General features: G+C 58.0%; 2 protein-coding genes across 3 annotated transcripts; one reads left to right on the forward strand and one right to left on the reverse strand.

Annotated features, from left to right (window-relative positions):
* The first annotated feature begins 1351 nt into the window (after positions 1-1351).
* LOC110075722 (cdc42 effector protein 2) lies at positions 1352-6929 on the forward strand. 2 transcript variants are annotated; one of them, XM_072980061.2, is made up of 2 exons: positions 1352-1691; positions 3652-6929. In XM_072980061.2, the coding sequence occupies exon 2, from the start codon at positions 3901-3903 to the stop codon at positions 4618-4620; it is 720 nt and encodes a 239-aa protein (XP_072836162.2). In that variant the 5' UTR covers positions 1352-1691; positions 3652-3900; the 3' UTR covers positions 4621-6929. The 2 variants fall into 2 exon arrangements, with proteins under 2 accessions (XP_072836162.2, XP_020642870.3); XM_020787211.3 differs by having other exon boundaries at positions 1352-1686.
* A 1509-nt stretch (positions 6930-8438) lies between these two features.
* On the reverse strand, positions 8439-16023 carry PPP1R14A (protein phosphatase 1 regulatory inhibitor subunit 14A). The gene is made up of 4 exons (XM_072979813.2): positions 15676-16023; positions 10994-11074; positions 9933-9965; positions 8439-8920 (listed from the first exon to the last, which is right to left on the reverse strand). The coding sequence occupies exons 1-4, from the start codon at positions 15892-15894 to the stop codon at positions 8798-8800; spliced, it is 456 nt and encodes a 151-aa protein (XP_072835914.1). The 5' UTR covers positions 15895-16023; the 3' UTR covers positions 8439-8797.
* Between the last annotated feature and the right edge of the window lie 1310 nt (positions 16024-17333).

Genomic DNA, 17333 nt, shown 5'->3' on the forward strand with positions numbered 1-17333 from the left:
TACAAATAGCCCTTGATCTGCTTATGGCAGAAATGGGTCAGGGCTGTAAGGAGGCTTACTTCCTGAGACTGATTAAGGGGTCAAATTGTCCTCCGTAATCTGCTCCCTGCCCATGGCTCTTCCTGGAAGTGGGAGGGGCAGGCGTGGCCTTTGGCATGAGGCAAAGGGGTGGGCCACTAGCCCTTCTCTGTTGGTATTCACAGCCCCCCCATCCCCGTGCAAGATTCACAAAAGACTCTTGGGCTCAAACAGACAGGAAGCCGGCCCTCTCAGTCCCTGGCGCATCTGCTCTGCGCTTGAGGGTGCAGGTGGGAGCCACTCAACCCTCTGCCTGCCTGCTTTTTAAAAATATATTAATAACGTACAAAGGAATTTATAGCCAAAAGTAGCCATTTCAAATGGCTCGGCAGGATGATTGGGAGGGGGGCTTCTGACTCAGAGGAAGTGGGCCTCCTTGCTTCTTAAGATCCTGAGTGGCCACAGTGTGGGGGGCGGCACATACTGGGAAACACACTTCCCATCCCCATCGCATGGGGAAGACCAGGGTATGAATCGTTCCCCCTGTGAGGCATGCAATTCACGGGGGGGGGGGGTCGTTGGTCTGGGCTCTTTCTCCTGGACCGAGGTGGCCCTTTTTGGATAACACGGAGAGGAGACACACATTTTGGTCTTGGATCTCGCTGGAGCGAAACGAAGGCAGCTACCCAATAAATGTATGTTTGGTTCCAATGGAGGCTGGGCTCTTTCCCAAAGTCTTGAAGCTCCTGTTCAAGCTCTTAGCAGAGACAGGCGGCCGGGGGGGGGGGGAGGGGAGGAGAGGATGGCTCAGTGGGCAAGCCGTGGCTTCCAGTGTCAGTCTTTGGAAGCCTCTCCAGTTTAATGAAGGTTTGTTGGCTGAGCCCCGGCTCCACGGATCACTCCCCTGCATCCATTCAAGCCGATGGGCCCGCTTCGCTCGCCAGCCCCATTCGAGTGGCCCAGAGCAAGGTTGCAGGAAAATCTAGAAGAATTGTGTACCGTCCTGTGCTTGAGCCATGTTTTCTGCCGGACAGGAGGCCGAACGATGAAACAGGTCAAGAAAGCCTTGGCCTGGCTGGTCCCTTGAGATCCGTATGTTCAAGTGTCCCTCCGTAGCTGCTGGACCTGAGAGAGAGAGAGCTTGTCGGCTGACTTGAAAAAGAGCTTGGGAAGGGGTAGCTTGTGGGGATGGCAACACCGAGCCCCCCTGATCTGTTTCTTGGAGGGTTGGTTTGGAATCTCTGCTTCTGCCACCAAGCAGGGGCTCATCCCTCTCCTGGGTCACCTTTGAGGTTCCATGGGCTAAGCATTGGGGGGTGGGGTGGGGTGGGGGGCGAGAGGTACCCAAGGACAGCCTTCCTTTGCAGGGTGAAGTCGTGCCCTCTCGGGCTTCCTGCCTGATAGCTCCGGGCTCAAGGACAGGCGCTGGCCCTGCTGTGCTCAGGCGAGAGAGGCTGGGCTGGGCTGGGCGGAGGAGAAGGCCTCCCGGAGGGGAGGGGAGGGGAGAAGAGAAGAGAGGCCGGCTAAGCTGGGCTTGGGCTTTGCGTCAGAGGCTGGCTGGAGCTCAGCTCGCTTCTCCGGGGGCGCTGGGGATTCAGCTGGCTGTTCCTCTCTTCACCTACTCCCTCAGCAGGCAGGCAACCCGTCTGGCCAGGCAGCTGCAGGCAGGTGAGGTTCGTGAAGGGGAAGAGAGGGGCGGTGGGTGCAGGCGCACGGGGGGGGAGAATGGAGACATGTCAAGAGTTGGCCGCCAGGGGGAAATGGGACGGGTTCTGGCATAGCAGGGCCCTTGAACGAGGCAGGGTGGGGCTGGGGGTTGACGGGGACCCTTGGAGTTTTTGCAGGGTGGGGGTGTCGGGAAGGTAAATGTGGCTTAAGTGGGCAGGGTTGATGATACGCAGAACCCGAAAGCAGAGGGAAGAGCTGGCGGTGCTGGAAACAGATGCCAGTCCAAGTCCCGCAGCAGGAGGTTTCGTTGATGAAAAGTTGGGTTTGGGTAGCCCCCTCCCTGTGGGGTGTGAATGATCGTCTGTGGCCACGCCGGTAAGTACGCTCTCAGGTGGTGGGGTGCAACACAGGGGGGGGTGAGCAGAGGGACAGATGTACCCTTCTGGTGGAAGCACAGTCCCTGGAAGGCTACCTCTCTAAGGAGGCAGGAGTTGCGGGATGTGGGAGTGTTAATTGCACCATGCATGCATTCATCTGCCGGACCTGACCATCGTTAGCTCCCTTGCCCTGCCGGCTGGCTGGCTGCCTTGCATGGTGTTATGCAACATATCAGAGTGACAGGGGCCTCATCCAGACTCAGGATTTGTGAAGAAGCTGCTATTCAGAGTGCAAGAGCAGAGGAAGGGCAGAGGAAATGGGATAAGCAGTTATGTAAGGAGCCCATCCTTGCTTCTCCTCCTCCTCCTCCTCCTTCTCATCTTCCTTTCAGTGCCAAGAGGCGGCTGTGGCGAGCAGCACCCCTGGGGCCCGTGCAAGTGGGGAGCTGTGGCATTCGGTTGAGATGGGAAAGCAGGTGGTCGGGAGACTGGTTCCCAATAAACCTGGCCTGCTGTGTGTGATTCCATGCGCTGTGCAGCCCCTTTCAGTTATTCAGATGCGCCTCTGCGACCGGCATCAAAGGGTGAATGGGCACGCCAAGCCGTCTCTCTTCTGGGAATGGCATCCCAGGGGTCTGTGCGGGGAATGCAGTGGCGTGGCGTTTGAGGAGACTGGCAGCCAGGGCAAGGGGAAGCCAACGGTTGGCCAGTTTGGCCCCTGTTCTGCCCAGGAGCCCGGTTTCCGTGATGTCCTGCTCCGCCCTGGCTCATGTACAAGCTGGTCCTCCCTGTGATGGTGGACAGGAATATTCGGGGCTTCGTCCAGCCATTGCATTGGCCTGTGGGTGGCTGTTGGCAAAGAGCTGGCCCAGCCTGGTCTGTGTGCCAAGACCCCCGAGAGCCCCTTCTCCTCCTCCTAGCAACCCTTGACGGTCACCTCTGAGCTAACCTTTTGAACAATCTGGAGGAACGTGGAGAGAGATGTACCGGAGACGGGTGTCATCCTGACCTGAGCCGGCATCTATTCAAAACCTTTAGATAAATCAGCCGTTCTTCATCATCAATCACTGCAGGACAGTTTGCAACGCAAGTTGAAATCCACACAACAGGCAGAATAGGAAAGAAACATGATAACGTAGAGCACGGCAGGAAGGGGTGCAAACAGGGGTTGGAAAAGATTACATGGAGGGCTGTCTTGCTGTCATTGGGGCCGTTGTTAGCGGCGATGCTACTGCACTCGTGTTTTTAAGAGAAAGCTGGCCCTCTTTGGGCACGGGTGCTCTTTGGCCCTTTGCGGGGTATGAGGCTTCCCCACCCTCCATGAGCAACGAGAGAGGGAGTCTGTCAGGGGCTTCATCCATCGTCCCAAACCGCTGGCCTCTTCCCACTCTCCAGCCTGCACAGGAAGTGGCTCGTGGTGAGGGGACGGAGCAGGATGTGGCCGAGGGCCCCTGGGAGAGATCTCTGCATACCACAAAGAGGTCGGGGGTGGGTGGGTGTGTTCAGCCTTTGGCAGCATCGATGGGGTGGGGTTGGGCCAGGGCAGGCTCTTCTGCACGGGCGACTCTCATGGTTTGCTCTTCTCCAGCAGGGACACAGGATGCCGCGCCGCAGCGACAGCTGAGTGGGCAAAGAAGCTCAGTGCCAGCCCATGGCGACTTCCTGGTGGTGCTGAAGGGAGCGACTCGCAACTGGGGCAGAGGGGGCTTGGTGTGCACGCCTGCCCACGCACCTGCTGCCCCCCCCCACTTCCTTTGCTGCCCAGCTGGCACCCAGGAGACCCTTTCCTGGGCTTTCCCCAATAGCCGTGATCGCAAGACTTCTGGCAGGTCCGGAGATGCCAGCCAAGACCCCCATCTATCTGAAGACCTCGACCCCCAAGCGGGGCCGGAAGCTGCGCCTGCGGGACGTGCTGTCGAGCGACATGATCAGCCCTCCGCTGGGGGACTTCCGGCACAGCGCCCACATCGGCCTGGATGGGGAGGGCGACATGTTTGGGGAGCTCTCCTTCCTGCAAGGCAGGTACGACGTCCTGCCTCGCTTGTCCGGCCGAGGTGGCCCGTCGGGGTCGGTGGAAGCCTCGTTCGGCCACGGTCCGCCTGGGGCCGGCTACCGCACCCTGCTCAAGAGTGCCGTCTCTCTGCCCGTGTTCGGCGGGGGCCAGGGCCACGAGCAGGCCCCGCCGAAGCCCCCCCGCCTGCACTTGGAGGAGAGGCCCAGGAGTGGGGGGCAGCCGCAGCCCCTGCCGCAGCAGCGCTCGATGTCCATCAGCTGTGCGGAAGGCTGCTTCCCTAGCAGGGCCGGGGGCCTCTCTTTCTCGGCCACGGCACGCTACGATCCGCTGCCCTCCTCCATCTCCTTCTCCTCGGCCGCTCTGCCCGAGGGTAGTTTCGTGGGAGGCGACGACAGCAGTTTCTGCGCCGACAGCCGGTGCACGTCAGACCTGTCTCGATCGGAGTCCTTGCTCCGGCTGGACCTTGATCTGGGCCCTTCCATTTTGGACGATGTCCTGCGCATCATGGAGGAGTACCAGCGGCCCACCCCCAAAGCCCTGTAGCGATGACCGGGCCGCCATCTCTCCCTCTTGGCTGGCCCTGTCCGTAGGGCCGTGGCCCCATGGGGAGAAATGCCAGCGGTGGCTGGAATGGGGCTGGGGCCGAGGAAGCCCCAGGGAGAAGTAGTTTGGGGGGATGGAAGGATTCTGAGCAAACTGCCGGAAGAAGTCATGGCCTGGGGTCAACTCTTGGCCCCCCAGGAATGGGCTTGGAGGTTTCAATAGACCTGCTCTGGCCCCCATCCCAGGTCCTCCCCAGTCAGAGCGTGCATGGGAGCTGGCCTGCTGCTTCCTCCAAACGGGGCTCCTTTGAAAGGCCCGGTCTGAATTGCTCCAGCCGAGGAGTCCGAAGAGAGAGGAGCCCTGTGGCCACGTCAGGCCAGGGCCAGTTGGATCCCTCTCCCACTTGGGGAATCCGTGGGCTGCCCAGGGCACCCCACCCCTGCCCGGGGTCTGGCCGACAGAGAGATTTAGTCCCCTGGTGACGGTGAATGTGCCACCCGGCCAGCCACGGCAACTCTCCTCTGCAGGAGTGATCTCTCCAACTCCTCCTCTGCAGGTCTGTATCTGAAAGACATCTAAGCAGCAGCGGGACAAAAGGACGTTCCGAGACAGGAAATTCCATCCTGGTGTAAAGCTTCTAGCTTTTCTGTGGCTGTCATCCTCACTGGACGGCCCTTAAAAGGAAGGGCAAAGGATCCTTTGCTCCACACACACACACACACACACACACACACACACACACTGCAGCTACTTTGATAAAACTCTCTTGCTGAACCTTCTTCGTTGTCTTTCTTTCCGATCCGCTCAACAGCTGCATTTTTTCCTTCCTTCTCTAGGGAGTCCCACCAGGCTGCTGACCGTTTGGTGGCTGTCTTTTCCTGTACAATTTTGTGGGACTTTTCAGTTAGTGCAGACGGGGCAAATGGCACCCTTTCCTCGCGATCTTAATGTAGAATTTACCTTTCTCACTGGTGGCTGTCTTGACAACAGGCGCTCCACCACAGTCCCAGGAGCCCTTGCCGTGAAACCACCACCGGGGCAGGAGCTATGAGCAAAGGTGTGAAACTGTAGCTTTGAAGTTGTATGGCTTAACCCTCAACTCTGTTTGCTCTTTTGGTGCCCATCCAGCCACAGCCTGGGAGGATCCGCTCTCCATGTTCTCTGCCCCTTTTTTTGTTTTCACCGCCCTAAATAATGTGGGCTCCTTCGCAAACTGGGCCAGGCTCATGCTCTCCACTGTTCTGGAGTGTGGGCTGCAAAAAAAACCAGAACTTTGCCCAAACTTTCTACCTTGTGTTCTGGAGTGGAGGCCTGGAGGAGGTGGGGAGAGCAGCCAAGGCTGACCCGGCAGCTGAATGGGTCTCCAGTTATACTTCCACCTGCTTGTCCTCTTGTGGGATATTGCATTGCCTTATGAAGCCACGAGGGGGCAAGCGCTGGTTGGCTATTGTGCCACAGACCGGAGCCCCCCCCCCCCCCCGTTGATCCTCTTGGGATGACAGACAGTGTGGCTGCCTCCCTCCTTTCCCCCTAAACAGCGACCCTATGCCAGGAGAGAGAGACTTGCATGCCGGCCCCTGCAGGGGTTGAGGACTGGATGCAAAGCCCTTGTTTTTGGGAAGCATCTTCCCAGCGTTTACTTCTCTGGAAAATGTTCCTGTCCTCCTTCCTGCCGACCTGGCCTCCTTGCTGCTCAGAGTCTGTCTTGGTGGGCTCCCTCCCCCCCTGCCATGCCCTTCTCCCAAACTAGCAGCAGGGCTGCAAGCATGGCTCCGACGGCATCTCCACCTCCTCCCTCAGCAGCGGCTCTCCTCCAATCCTGCCCTGCTCCCTTCCTTCGTGACTGGCCGCCACATGGAAATGTGCTGGAATCCCAGGCATTGGGCCGAGTTGGGCTCTGGGGGCTTGGCGAGGATGCTTGCTTGCAGCCCCTTCGGTCCACGCGAGGGGTCTCACAGGGAGCGGGCCCCTTTTGCTAAGTGTGCATAGGAAGATGGTGCTGGAGACCATCAAGGGACACCCCCACCCACAGCTGCACAGCCCCCCTTGTGTGCAGAAGAACAGAAATATACGCTTTCCTTTGGCTGTTCCCAAATAAGGGAATAAGCCAGGCTCCCAAGAGAACTGGGTGCAACAGCTGGAGCGATGGGAAGCTCTAGCAGGAGGAGGAGGAGGAGGAGGCTGGCTGTAGGGAAGGGGCAAGGGCTGGCAGGGGGCTGCTGATGGCCCCACAGGTAGTACACTGGTGGTGGTGGTGGGCAAAGAAGCCGTTTCAACTGGGACAGCCTCGTCTCCGTGCCTCTCCCTGTTAAGCGGGAGCTCGTCCTTCTGGAGGTGAGCTGCTTCAGCGCCCTGTGATCTTGCGAGAGTCATCCCAGCAGAGGCTGGCACAGGTTGGCCTGGCCAACAAAGCCATCATTGAGGGCAAGGAAAACAATAAAGGGGGGGGGGAAATAGGGGGCAAGGCATGAATGGGCCAGTGTGTGTCCCAGACAAGAGGGAGAGCGCAACAAAGAGGGCCAGGAAGACGTCTCCCAAGGGCGAGCAGCGCCGAGCTCCTGCCGCCAAAAGCCTGCCCCGCTCTTTCCAGATGGGTCGTGTCCAGAAAGGATCAAGGAAGGGCTTTTGAGAAAGAAAGGGGGGAAAAATGACCGATGAGGCCAGGCCATCACACACAAGCGAGAGAGACCATAAAGGCCAGCCAGCCTTCCTTGCTGCTGGAGGGAGGTTGAGCAATAACAAGGAGCAGCTGAAAGCCCAGGAGAAGCCTGGGAGGCCACAGAGCACTCTGCCCCCTTAAAGGTCTCTCCTGGGGCACCCCAAGAGGGCAGGGGCCCTGGGCATCCGAGCCCCACCCTTTGTCTGTCTGCTGCCCCAAGGGCTCAACCGAGGGACCGTTTGCACTTAAAACGTTCAGGTCTCAAGAGGATTGCAATGTGCTGACCATTTGGGAGAGCTGTCTCTGTGTGTTTGTGTGTGAGAAAGAGAGCTGGCATCCTTTGTCCAGCCATTACAGCATTAGGAAGCCAGGAAGCCGCCTCCCTTTGTAGGTCACCGGAGGCCACAGATGTAGCAACAGCCATCCTTTGCATGCAGCTGTTTCTCTTGGGCTGTAAACAAAGTCTACCAGGAGGGTTCCCCCCCCGCCCCCACCGCCAGCCCACGCTCATCAACAACCAGGCCACCCTGGGTCCCTGCAAGCAGCTGGAGGCTGAGTCAGAGGCTGGAGGTTTGCAGGTCCCAGCTGGCCGGCCGGCCTTGAACCCCAAGCCTCCCCAGGCACTAGTTCCTAGTGGACGGAGAGGGAAGGCTGGCGAGCAGAGCCGAAGGCTGTGGTCCAGAAAGGTCTTCCTTCGGACCGGAACGGAAGGACCAGCTGGGCCAGTGGTGGTTGGAGGAGGTGCTCTTTGCCGTGTCGGAGACGAGAGAAGACTGGCCGAGGGTGCCATTTCTGACCCAAGCAGGGGCCTGAGCAATGGATGGGCATTTTCCAAAAGGTGAGGGCGGGGGGCGGGAAGGCAGGCTGTGCTTCTCTCAGGTGCCACGTTCTCCTGCTTGAGCCAGGGGGATTGCTCCACCAGCCGGCTGCCCCAGGCAGCTCCCAGATTAGGCCCTCTCAGCTACCTGGTCTGACCAGTCCAGCCTGTGGACTCTCCTTCGGACACCCAGGCCTTGAACCAGGAGTAGCCCCAGGAGGAGACGAGAGGCGGGCAAGTCGGCCTCCTCCTCCCGCAGGTCTCCATTCCCAGAACCCGGGTGCGCGGGGAGGGGGGACACACCCTTGGCCCCTGGTGGAGGCAGCCGTGAAGCCACGAGCATGAAAGACAACACACTTTTATTACAGGAGAAAAACCAAGCAGACAGACACCGTGTCCGTGGTACAGAGATTTACACAAATTGGAAGGACACCAGTTCTACGAGCTGCTGGGCAGGAAGGGCCCAGCGAGGCTGGCAGGCCCAGCGGGACACCCTCCTGGCCTGGTCCAGCTGTGGATTTTGGCCAAGGGGTGCAACAGGACGGCCCCCCTCCCCTTGGTGCCAATGGCGCCATTCCAGCCAGGCACCCCTTAGCAAGGAAACCCGTCCCTCCTCACAGCAGCGGCGGCTTCTGGCTGCCCACCCTTCTGCCTGCTGGAGCAGGCTTGGTGCTGCGCCCCCCGAAACCCCCCCCCCAATGTCACACCCGCTCCCGGATGTCAGCATCCGGCTCTGCATCCCCTCGGCTGTCGGGGCTCATCCTTCGGAGGACGTGTTCCGTCCGCAGCCCTCGTAGCTTCCCCAAGAGTTCTCGGATGAAGTCCTGCAAAGCCAGAGAAGGAATGGAGGTGGGGGGAGGAGAAGTCAGATCTGTCCCCTCCACCCACCCACCCACCCACCCTGAACAGGGAGCTGGGTGGCCGCATTCCCAGTTCTGGGTGGGGCCCACGCTCCGTGCAGCTGGCCAGCGACCCTGGAGGGCAAGGGGTTCTCCTACAGTTTGGGCCGATGGGACAATCCCTCCCCTCATGAATTCTGAACACTCCTTCCACACAGCAGGGGGTGAGGGTCGTACGTAGGGTTGGTTCTCGATCATCCCGGAGTGCAGGACACGCAACCATGCACTTCAAGAAACAGGAAGCCAGGTTTTGATGGAATATCAGGAAAACACTTCCTAACTGTTAGAGCAGTACAAGGATGGAACCCCGTGACCTCAGGAGGAGGCGGTGAGCGCTCCCAACGCTGGAGGCGTTCAAGAGACGTTTCGACAACCAATTGGCAGGTTGACTTGAATCCCTGCCTTGAGTAGGGGGTTGAACCCTTCCAATGGCATGATTTTATGATGCCATGCAAAGGAAGAAGGGGCCCCACTCTGTACCCCACCAGTGGGCATCAGCTACCACGGCTTTCAAGGGCCGAGTGCCATCAGCAGCCAGACCCTGTGGGACAGACAGGGAGGGAAGGACACTCAGAACCACTCAGCCAACGGGCTCCTCTCGGGCCAAGCAGGATGGGAGAAGGCAGTGGTGTTATTTGCAAATGACCAGCTGGGATTGGAACTCCAAGAATCCTGGAGCCGGTCCCTCCTCCTCCTCCTCCTTTGGGAGGCTCAGCATCTGGCCGGAGAGGGGAAGAGTGGCTCTGGGAAAGCTGGTCTCCTGCATGGAATGGGAACTCCCCATCCGACCCCGATCCCCCACAGAATGTGGGGCAGGAACCCCTGAGCAACACCAAGCTCTGCCACTCACCGGACACCCACTTCTGCCCCACACGGTGCATGCGCACGCCCCACACGGGGCTCAGCCAGAGAAGCCCCAGAGCGTTGGTGCACCTACCTCAGTGTTGCTGTGGCAGGACTCCAAAATGCCCTGGAAAAGAGAGAAGAGTGAGGAATGGCTGTGGGTGTGTGTGGGGGGGCAGAGGGCAACATGCTTTGAGGGCACAGCGGGTAGTCCTGCCGGGGGGGCCTGTCTCGCACCCCACCCCACCCCATGTACAAAAGCCAAGTCATTTGGTAGCCTTTTCATGGCCCCCCAACTTGGCAGCCTGGGAGTGGGGGGTGTGGGTACACACACAGAGAGTTGCGAGAGAGTTTGTTTTTTCTAGCTGTCTGCCTTATATTTTCTCCCAGGGGCTGGGTGGGGGAGGTGGTTTGTCTTTGGGCTCTGGCTTGGCCCCAAGCTTTCTGTGGAAAGATGGCCCACCATCAACTCTCCCACAGGCCGACGGGAGGCCCTCCTCCCTGCCCCAACCCCCTGCCCAAACATCTGCTCTCTGGACTCCTTGCCCAAGGCCCCTCCTTGGACCCTCGGTCTGCCTGGAAGCGTTGAGGGACCCCCGGCGTCGTTCCGTTTCCTAGCAGCCCATTTGGTACCGCACAATGGCATGCATAGACATTCTTTTACGCACCCATGATATTTATTTCTTGAAACCGAAAGGCAAACGCCCTTTAGACCTCGGTCCCTGAACAATTCAGGGCCAGCTCTTCTATGCAGGCCAGGGACCAGACAGCCATACCCTTGGCTCAGGAGTTGGGGACAGGAAAACTTATCACCAGCCCAAGTTCCTCCTCCTCTGACCCTGGGAATCTTCAATGGCAAGATCCAGACTTTCTGGTCCGACTCCCGGATCTGAAGCAGCAGCTCACTCTTCCCCCGGGTTCCTCGCTCGGTTCTCACGCTGCTTGCAATTCAGTTGACGTGACCGTGCCAAAGTGGTCCGCGGGGAGATAACGGCCCTGACACCAACTTCTGAGGAATTGCTCGTTTGCCTCAGTTCTGATTCCCAATAATGTTGGACTGGTAGGACCAGCCCGACCCGTCCCCAAACAGGGCCCTTTTCAGACTCTACCTCCTCATTGGGCTTTTCCTGGTGGGTGTCCCCCCAATTTCCTCACCTGCAGTTTCTTGGCCCTTTCCTCATCCGTCGCCATCTCCAGGAGGATGTCAATGTTCACCTCATCTGGCATCTCAGCTTCCTGCAAGAGGAATTGGGGGGGGGGGAGGGGGTGGTCAGGTCCCAGGGCTCTGCAGAAACCAGGTTCAAGGAAGGGTTGCAAACAGAGGCCCAGCTACTGCATGGGGCGAATGACTGTGAGCTTCTACTTGCTTGCACCTGTGAAAACACTCCAAGCCTGAGTCTTCAGTGCTTAGAAGCAGACGCAGGGTGCCCGTCATCAGCAGAGCCTTTACACTCTGGGAAGGACCTGGGGGTGGGGTGGGGATGGGGGTTCAGAGACTTAAGCCCAGCTTGCACATATGTGGTGATTACGGAACAAGAGAGACTATGGACTTAGCATGATTACATAGTTTGTTATTAGAGAAACAGATAGGATACTCGTTACCTAATCGTAACTAGGATTGGCTACAATAACCCTTTGACCTTATGCTCTACCTCTGAGCGAAAGGGCAGAAGAGGGGGCTACCCCGCCCGCTGGCCGCTGCCGCATCCTGGCAGGAGTGTATGCACGTCACTGAAGCAGCATGCAGCTACAGCCTTTAAGCAGAAGTTTCCCACACACAGACAGACAGGTGCCACCTCCAGAGTTTGCCACCTCCACAGGGCTAGCCTCACCACTTTCCCTTAGGTGCATCTGATAAGCCGTCTCCCTCTTCACAATTTTAGAATGGCAGAGCTGGAAGGGTCCCGACAGATCATAGAGTCCAGCTGCTGTCAAGGAGGCCCAGCGGGGAATCGAACTCCCACCCTCTGGGTCTGCAGCCCAGAGGCCTAAACTTCTAGATGGAAGTGTTCCAAGCCCTTCCCTTCCCAGAGTGGGAGAAAGGCCGTGTTCCCCTTTCCATGAATCCCGGGGCCAAATCTGAGGGGTCTTGCTTAGAGGGTGCCCTTGGGAGGGAGGTGCAAGCAACTGCATCACTCCTCCTGCACCACTGGCGCCCTTTGGGGGCAGGGTGGCCCTTCACATGGCCCCTTTGGGCCAAAACAGCCGTGGCTCAGGATCCCGGCACCTTCAAGGCATCCAGAAGCAGGGATGTGTGCCACAAAGTGCTCCAGGCTGAGACCGGCTTTTGCCACTGCAAGACTGGCCAGCGCGCTCAGCCTCCTTCCCCTGGGACAGGCAGCCCAGACTGGAGACTCGCTCCTTTCATGGAAGGGCTGGAGACCAGAGAGATCAGCCAGCTTCTCCGTGTCCTCCCACTCGCCTGCCCGCCGTTGCCGGGAAGGAATCCTATCTGGGCAGGAAGAGAAGAGGAAACTTCAGAGGCCACCCTGAGGACAAAAGAGGGGGATGAATACCCTTCCCCTGCCAGGGATCCTATTAACTCTTTCTCTGCAGACTACCTAGCCACGAGGACCCGCCTGTTTCTGGATCGCAGAGCTAAGAAGAGGGTGTTGGGACAAGGAGCTGTAGGCCAAGCATGGAGCAGGAGGTCATGGCATGATGAGCAGGGGGCCAAGCATGGAAGTCCATCCCCTTTCCCAAAAAATGGGGGGTAGTAGTAGCATTTGGGCTGGTGTGCGTTTCCAGGGACCCTCAGCAGCATCCTTCCCTTCTCCTTTTTTTTCCAAACATTTTACACCAGGGATATATCTATTTACAGATTTTCATTTTATTCTTTCACTGCAAATATATTGTTATTCTCTCCCCCCCCCCATATCGCAAAGAGCGCCTCTTCCCAAGCAGACATGTGACATCGGGCCCGCCAACGCTCACTTCCATTTTATCCCTGCAGTCATAAAGCTGTTAGGGTTCAAGTGAATTTCAGACGAGAAACTGCATGTGTTCAAAATATTTCTTGTTTAGAAAATTGTGGCCAGCAACCAGGTTTTGTTGCTTTCATGTATCAGGAATGTAATAGCAGTTGTAAACCATGGAGTGGGGGGGGGGGGAGGAGGAGGGGAGATTGAGAGAGACAGAGCACTTGTGTGCTTCTCAACTGGAGGAACTAACAGCCTGGAAGATCATAACATCCTGACTCTGAAATTAAGGAGCTGCATCAGTGAGAAAGTAGTCTGTCAAGATCTGAAGGGACCTCCGACGGGGCAGTTCTGCATGCTAGCAATAAGCAGCCCCACCATCGCTGCCTCTGTTCCAGTCACAGGGATGCTGGTGGGGTGGGGGGGGAAGAACAGGCTATAGGGAGGCAGAAGGAGAAAACAGCTTGGCAAGGAAGGAGTGTACGAATAACAATCTTTGAACTGTGGATCCGGAAGGGACCCATGTGGATCAGGGATTCCAGCCCCTCTCAAGGAGACCCCATGGGGGAATCAAACTCCCAACCTCTGGCACCACAGCCAGAGGCCGGAACCACTGAGCTATAAGGGCTCCGTTTTCCTCGGTTTCCCATCACAACTGGAGAGAGGAGATCAAGCTGGGAGTTAGAGCCTTAATTCTAACCCAGCCCAAGCTATCCAGAGAGAAAGCAAAAAGGACTTAGCAAGATTAAGGGGGAGATTTAAGGGGAATGGTGGGGAGGACCCACAGAGATCCTTGGAGGACTGCAGATAAAAGAGACAAGTAAGATACTCTTGAAAGATTGCAGAGCTGCCAAGACAACAGTGACGGGGGTGGAAAACGGAGCGAGATTAAGCTGAACCAGCTTCAAAGTCCCTTCCCTTGCATAGAAGGTTTCGGGAGGGGAGGGAGAAGGGGAGTTGGAGGAAGGAAGATGGGTTAAGAGAAACTAAGAACCTGCTTTCCATCTCCCTGTACCACTCGCCTCCTGCTGCACAGCCCGAGAAGAAAACTGCCGGGCAGGAGCAGAGAGTGCTCAGCACCATCCATCTGGCACCAGCGCCTGGCAGCCCTCCTGAAACCCTGTAAAACAGACCCTTTCCTCCATATGGCTCTTCCGAAACAGGACAACGAGAACCCAAGAGCCCGACGTGTTCCTGCACAACCGATCGAATTGGTAAACATGGTCTCAGGATATATTGCAGTGAAATACAAGGCGGGGGCGGGGGGGGGGGAATCAAAAGCAGGCTTTGCATTTTAAAAAATGATCCAGAATCCAGAAATGTCCAAGGAGCGCTGAATAGCGCTTGTAGCAGCCTGATAACAGTGCCACAGCATGTATCACTGGGTACAGTGGCAACGTGTTACAGTTTGCAGAATAAATAAGCAGAGGAGGGGGAATAGGCACAAAGACCTCTTAATGCACCTGCCTAATAAGCTCTCTTAGTGATCCTATATAGACCCTTATAAGCCGGGATGGGTTTTGGCATCCCCTGGGAAGCTGCTTCTCTTGCTCCTGCCATCCTTAGAGATGCACCTGGCAGTATCCCAAGAGAGGGCCTACTTGCTTGCAGACTGTGGAACTCCCTGCCACTAGAGGCCAGGCTAAGCCCCCTCCCCCTTTTCCTCACTTGGGTTTCTTTCCGCCAGCAGCCAAAGTTTATTAATGCAACCGTCCCATTAATTGGCAAGAGCTTGCCTGAAGAGAAAGATCTTGGTAATTAATGTAACAGCTGCAGAGAAGGGAGGACTTTTGATTGAATGGACGCTCTGTTTTCTTTATTGATGGGTTTTAAATTCTATTTAGTGAAATAATGTTACTGCCTTTAAGCCAATATTTCCTTCGGGACAAAAGGAAGTGGGGTGGGTCACCTGTGACTGGAGCGACTGCCCCCCCAAATGAGGATATAGCAACCCCCTCCAGTCCATCAGATGGTAACCCCAGGAGCCTCAACTACAGCTTCCATAAACCCCAGCCAGCATGGGCAATGGCTGGGGATGATGGGAGTTGCAGGAACCAGGGGGGTGACAGGTTTCTGGCTCTGCATCACCAGGTCTGAAACGGGCTTTAGAAACCAGAAGACCCCCTGCTCTGTCTAGACCCCCCCCCCCCGAAACCCCACCTCACTCGCCTCCACGGGCTCCATTGCAAGTGTACAGGGTCAAAATTATCCTGCGGTTTTGCCCCTCTTGCCTTGCGGAAGTCTGCCTCTTCTCAGGGGTGTACTGTACCTGGTGTGTGTGTGTGTGTGTGTGTGTGTGTGTGTGTGTGTGTGTGTGTGTGTGTGTGTGTGTGTGTGTGTGTGTGTGTGTGTGTGTGTGTGTGTGTGTGTGTGAGAGAGAGAGAGAGAGAGAGAGAGAGAGAGAGAGAGAGAGAGAGAAGCAGCAGAAGACCCCTCCCAAACCCGCCCCCCGTCTCCTCCCTGCGCTCAAGGCACCAGATGCGCTTCCCAGGCAGGGCAGATGGTAACCCCAGGGCAGTAAGGCAGCAGCTGGGCCGGGGAGGGGTGTGGGTGTGGGAGAGAGGGGTCCCCACAGAGAATTAACCCCGGATGTCCCGAAGAGAAAGGCGGGGGAGGCCGTTTTCCAGCTGCCGATGCTGGAAAGTCAAAGCGCCTGCTGTCCGGTGGCCTAGGCGGAGTGACTCGCCCTCAGCCACCCGGACCCAGAGGGGGATAGCCGGCCTTCTCGCTCCCGCTTCTGCCGGGGCCTCGGCTGCAAGGCAAAAGAAGCCGTCGGCGGGCCGGACGCCTGGGTCTGACGGCCACCGCGGCCGCGCATCCTCCTCGCCAAAGGCGCCCGCGGTCCCGGGCCGGCCTGGGGAGGGGCCCCGGCGCGAGTGGAAGGGCGGCTCAAGGGGGCTGCCGGCGCCGGCGTCTCACCTGCCCGCGGTAAAGCTCTTCCAGGCGGCCGTCGATCCATTTCTCAGTGTCGAGGCGCCGCTGCAGCTCCCGCCGGTCGTACTTGACGGTGACTCGCGCCTGGCGCCGCTGGATGCCCGGGCTAGGCGTCCGCTCCGTGCGAACCCCTCCCGGAGACAGCCCGCCCGAGCGCGCCGGCGAAGCTCGTCCCAGACGCCTGCCCACCCGGTTCGCCGCCATGGCCAGTCGCCCGCCCTAGACGGAGCGCCCGCCGGCCCCCGGGGCCTTATAGCGGCCGGGAGGCGGGGAAGGGGCGGCGGCGGCCCCTCCTTCCTTCCTTCCCTCCCTCCCTCCCTCCCTGCGGCGGAGAGATGCTCCGGCCGGGTAGCCTGCCCCCTAGCGCCTCCGCCCGGCCGCCCCGTCCAGGCGAGGCTGGGCAGGCACAAGGCGCCCCCTTCCCGTGGCTGGCCGGCACTGCCGCCCTCCCCCCATTGTGACTGTTCAGGCTTCACGCACGCACACAGAGGGGGGAGGAGGGAGGGCAGGAAAGTGTGCGTCTTGCAGGATGATGCCGCCCTCTGGGCCTCCTCTCCCTTGCTTGGATGATGACCCTCTTGTTTTTTTAAAAAAATATTTTTTTTATTTTCTATACTTATACTGTACACATAAACATATAACACATAAACTACAATAGAATTTTACTGTGTTCCCCACCACCGTAGATGGGACCCTTTGCTGTAATCTTCATCTATATTCTTCTTCTATTGTCCTCCAGAACTGCATTGATTCTTGATTTGGAGCTTCCCCTTTTCCTCTTATTAACATATATTCCAAAAAAATCTGCCCCATATTTCATAAAAAATATTGTTTTCAACTCTCCTTTCTTAACCTTTAAACCACAAGTTTAACCTCTTGTTAGTCACAAACGCCTCCCACGACTGGGCAGGAAAGCGGAGCAGATAGCCGGAGAGGAAGGAAAGCCAGGCCGGGAAGATAGAGAACGCTCCGAGGGCTCGTTCCAGCAAGCGAGGCATCAACGCGACACCAGGAGCGGAAGACGCTCTTCTTGCAAGCGGGAGGAGAAGTCCCCCCCCCCGGCCCCTGCGACATTTGGCTCCGGACGAGGCTTTCTGTAGCCCTTTGGGGAGAGGCCGGGGACCCGTTTGACCTCCGCCACCCCCCCCCCGGCCAGGAGAAGCAGATCCTTCGGACCTCCCCCGTGTTCAAACGCAGGAGACGGGAAACACCCCTTTCCTCGCCCCCCCTCACCTGGAGACCCCCGATATGAGTAGCCACTAGGCGCGATCCTGCGTCTCTTCCGAACTAGCCAAGATCGCGGCGGTGGCGACTAAGAAGCGGAAAGGGGTGGGGCTCACAAAAGACTTCGCCACTTTTGCTTCCCCCCCTCCCCGCAAACCGTGGAGATCCCGATTTTCGTGGGCCCCTTGGTGAGAAAAGAGGGACATCTTTTCCCTTCTCACCCCACCCACCGGAGAAAGAAGAAGAAATAAGAAGGGCGGAATGGGGATAGAGGGGAGGCTTGATAAAGTCCGGGCCTGAGCGGGGAGAGGGGAGAAACTGCTGGCTGGGGGATTCTGGGACTGGTAGTCCAAAATATAACATTCTGGGCTCCGGTCGCCCCCCCCTCCCGGCGGACGCGAGGGCTGCGCGTAGTCCCG

The sequence above is a fragment of the Pogona vitticeps genome, chromosome 9 (assembly GCF_051106095.1).
Source record: "Pogona vitticeps strain Pit_001003342236 chromosome 9, PviZW2.1, whole genome shotgun sequence".
In the NCBI taxonomy this organism is placed as follows: Eukaryota; Metazoa; Chordata; class Lepidosauria; order Squamata; family Agamidae; genus Pogona; species Pogona vitticeps.

What these genes read in the sequence shown, in the direction of transcription:
- LOC110075722 (XM_072980061.2), top strand. Translation starts at nt 3,901, where the DNA reads ATGCCAGCCAAGACCCCCATCTATCTGAAGACCTCGACCCCCAAGCGG.
- PPP1R14A (XM_072979813.2), bottom strand. Translation starts at nt 15,894, where the DNA reads ATGGCGGCGAACCGGGTGGGCAGGCGTCTGGGACGAGCTTCGCCGGCG. An exon ending in AAGAGCTTTACCGCGGGCAG is followed by an intron (nt 11,075 to 15,675) that starts GTGAGACGCCGG and finishes TTCCTCTTGCAG; the next exon opens with GAAGCTGAGATGCCAGATGA. An exon ending in CCTGCCACAGCAACACTGAG is followed by an intron (nt 8,921 to 9,932) that starts GTAGGTGCACCA and finishes CTGGCTTTGCAG; the next exon opens with GACTTCATCCGAGAACTCTT.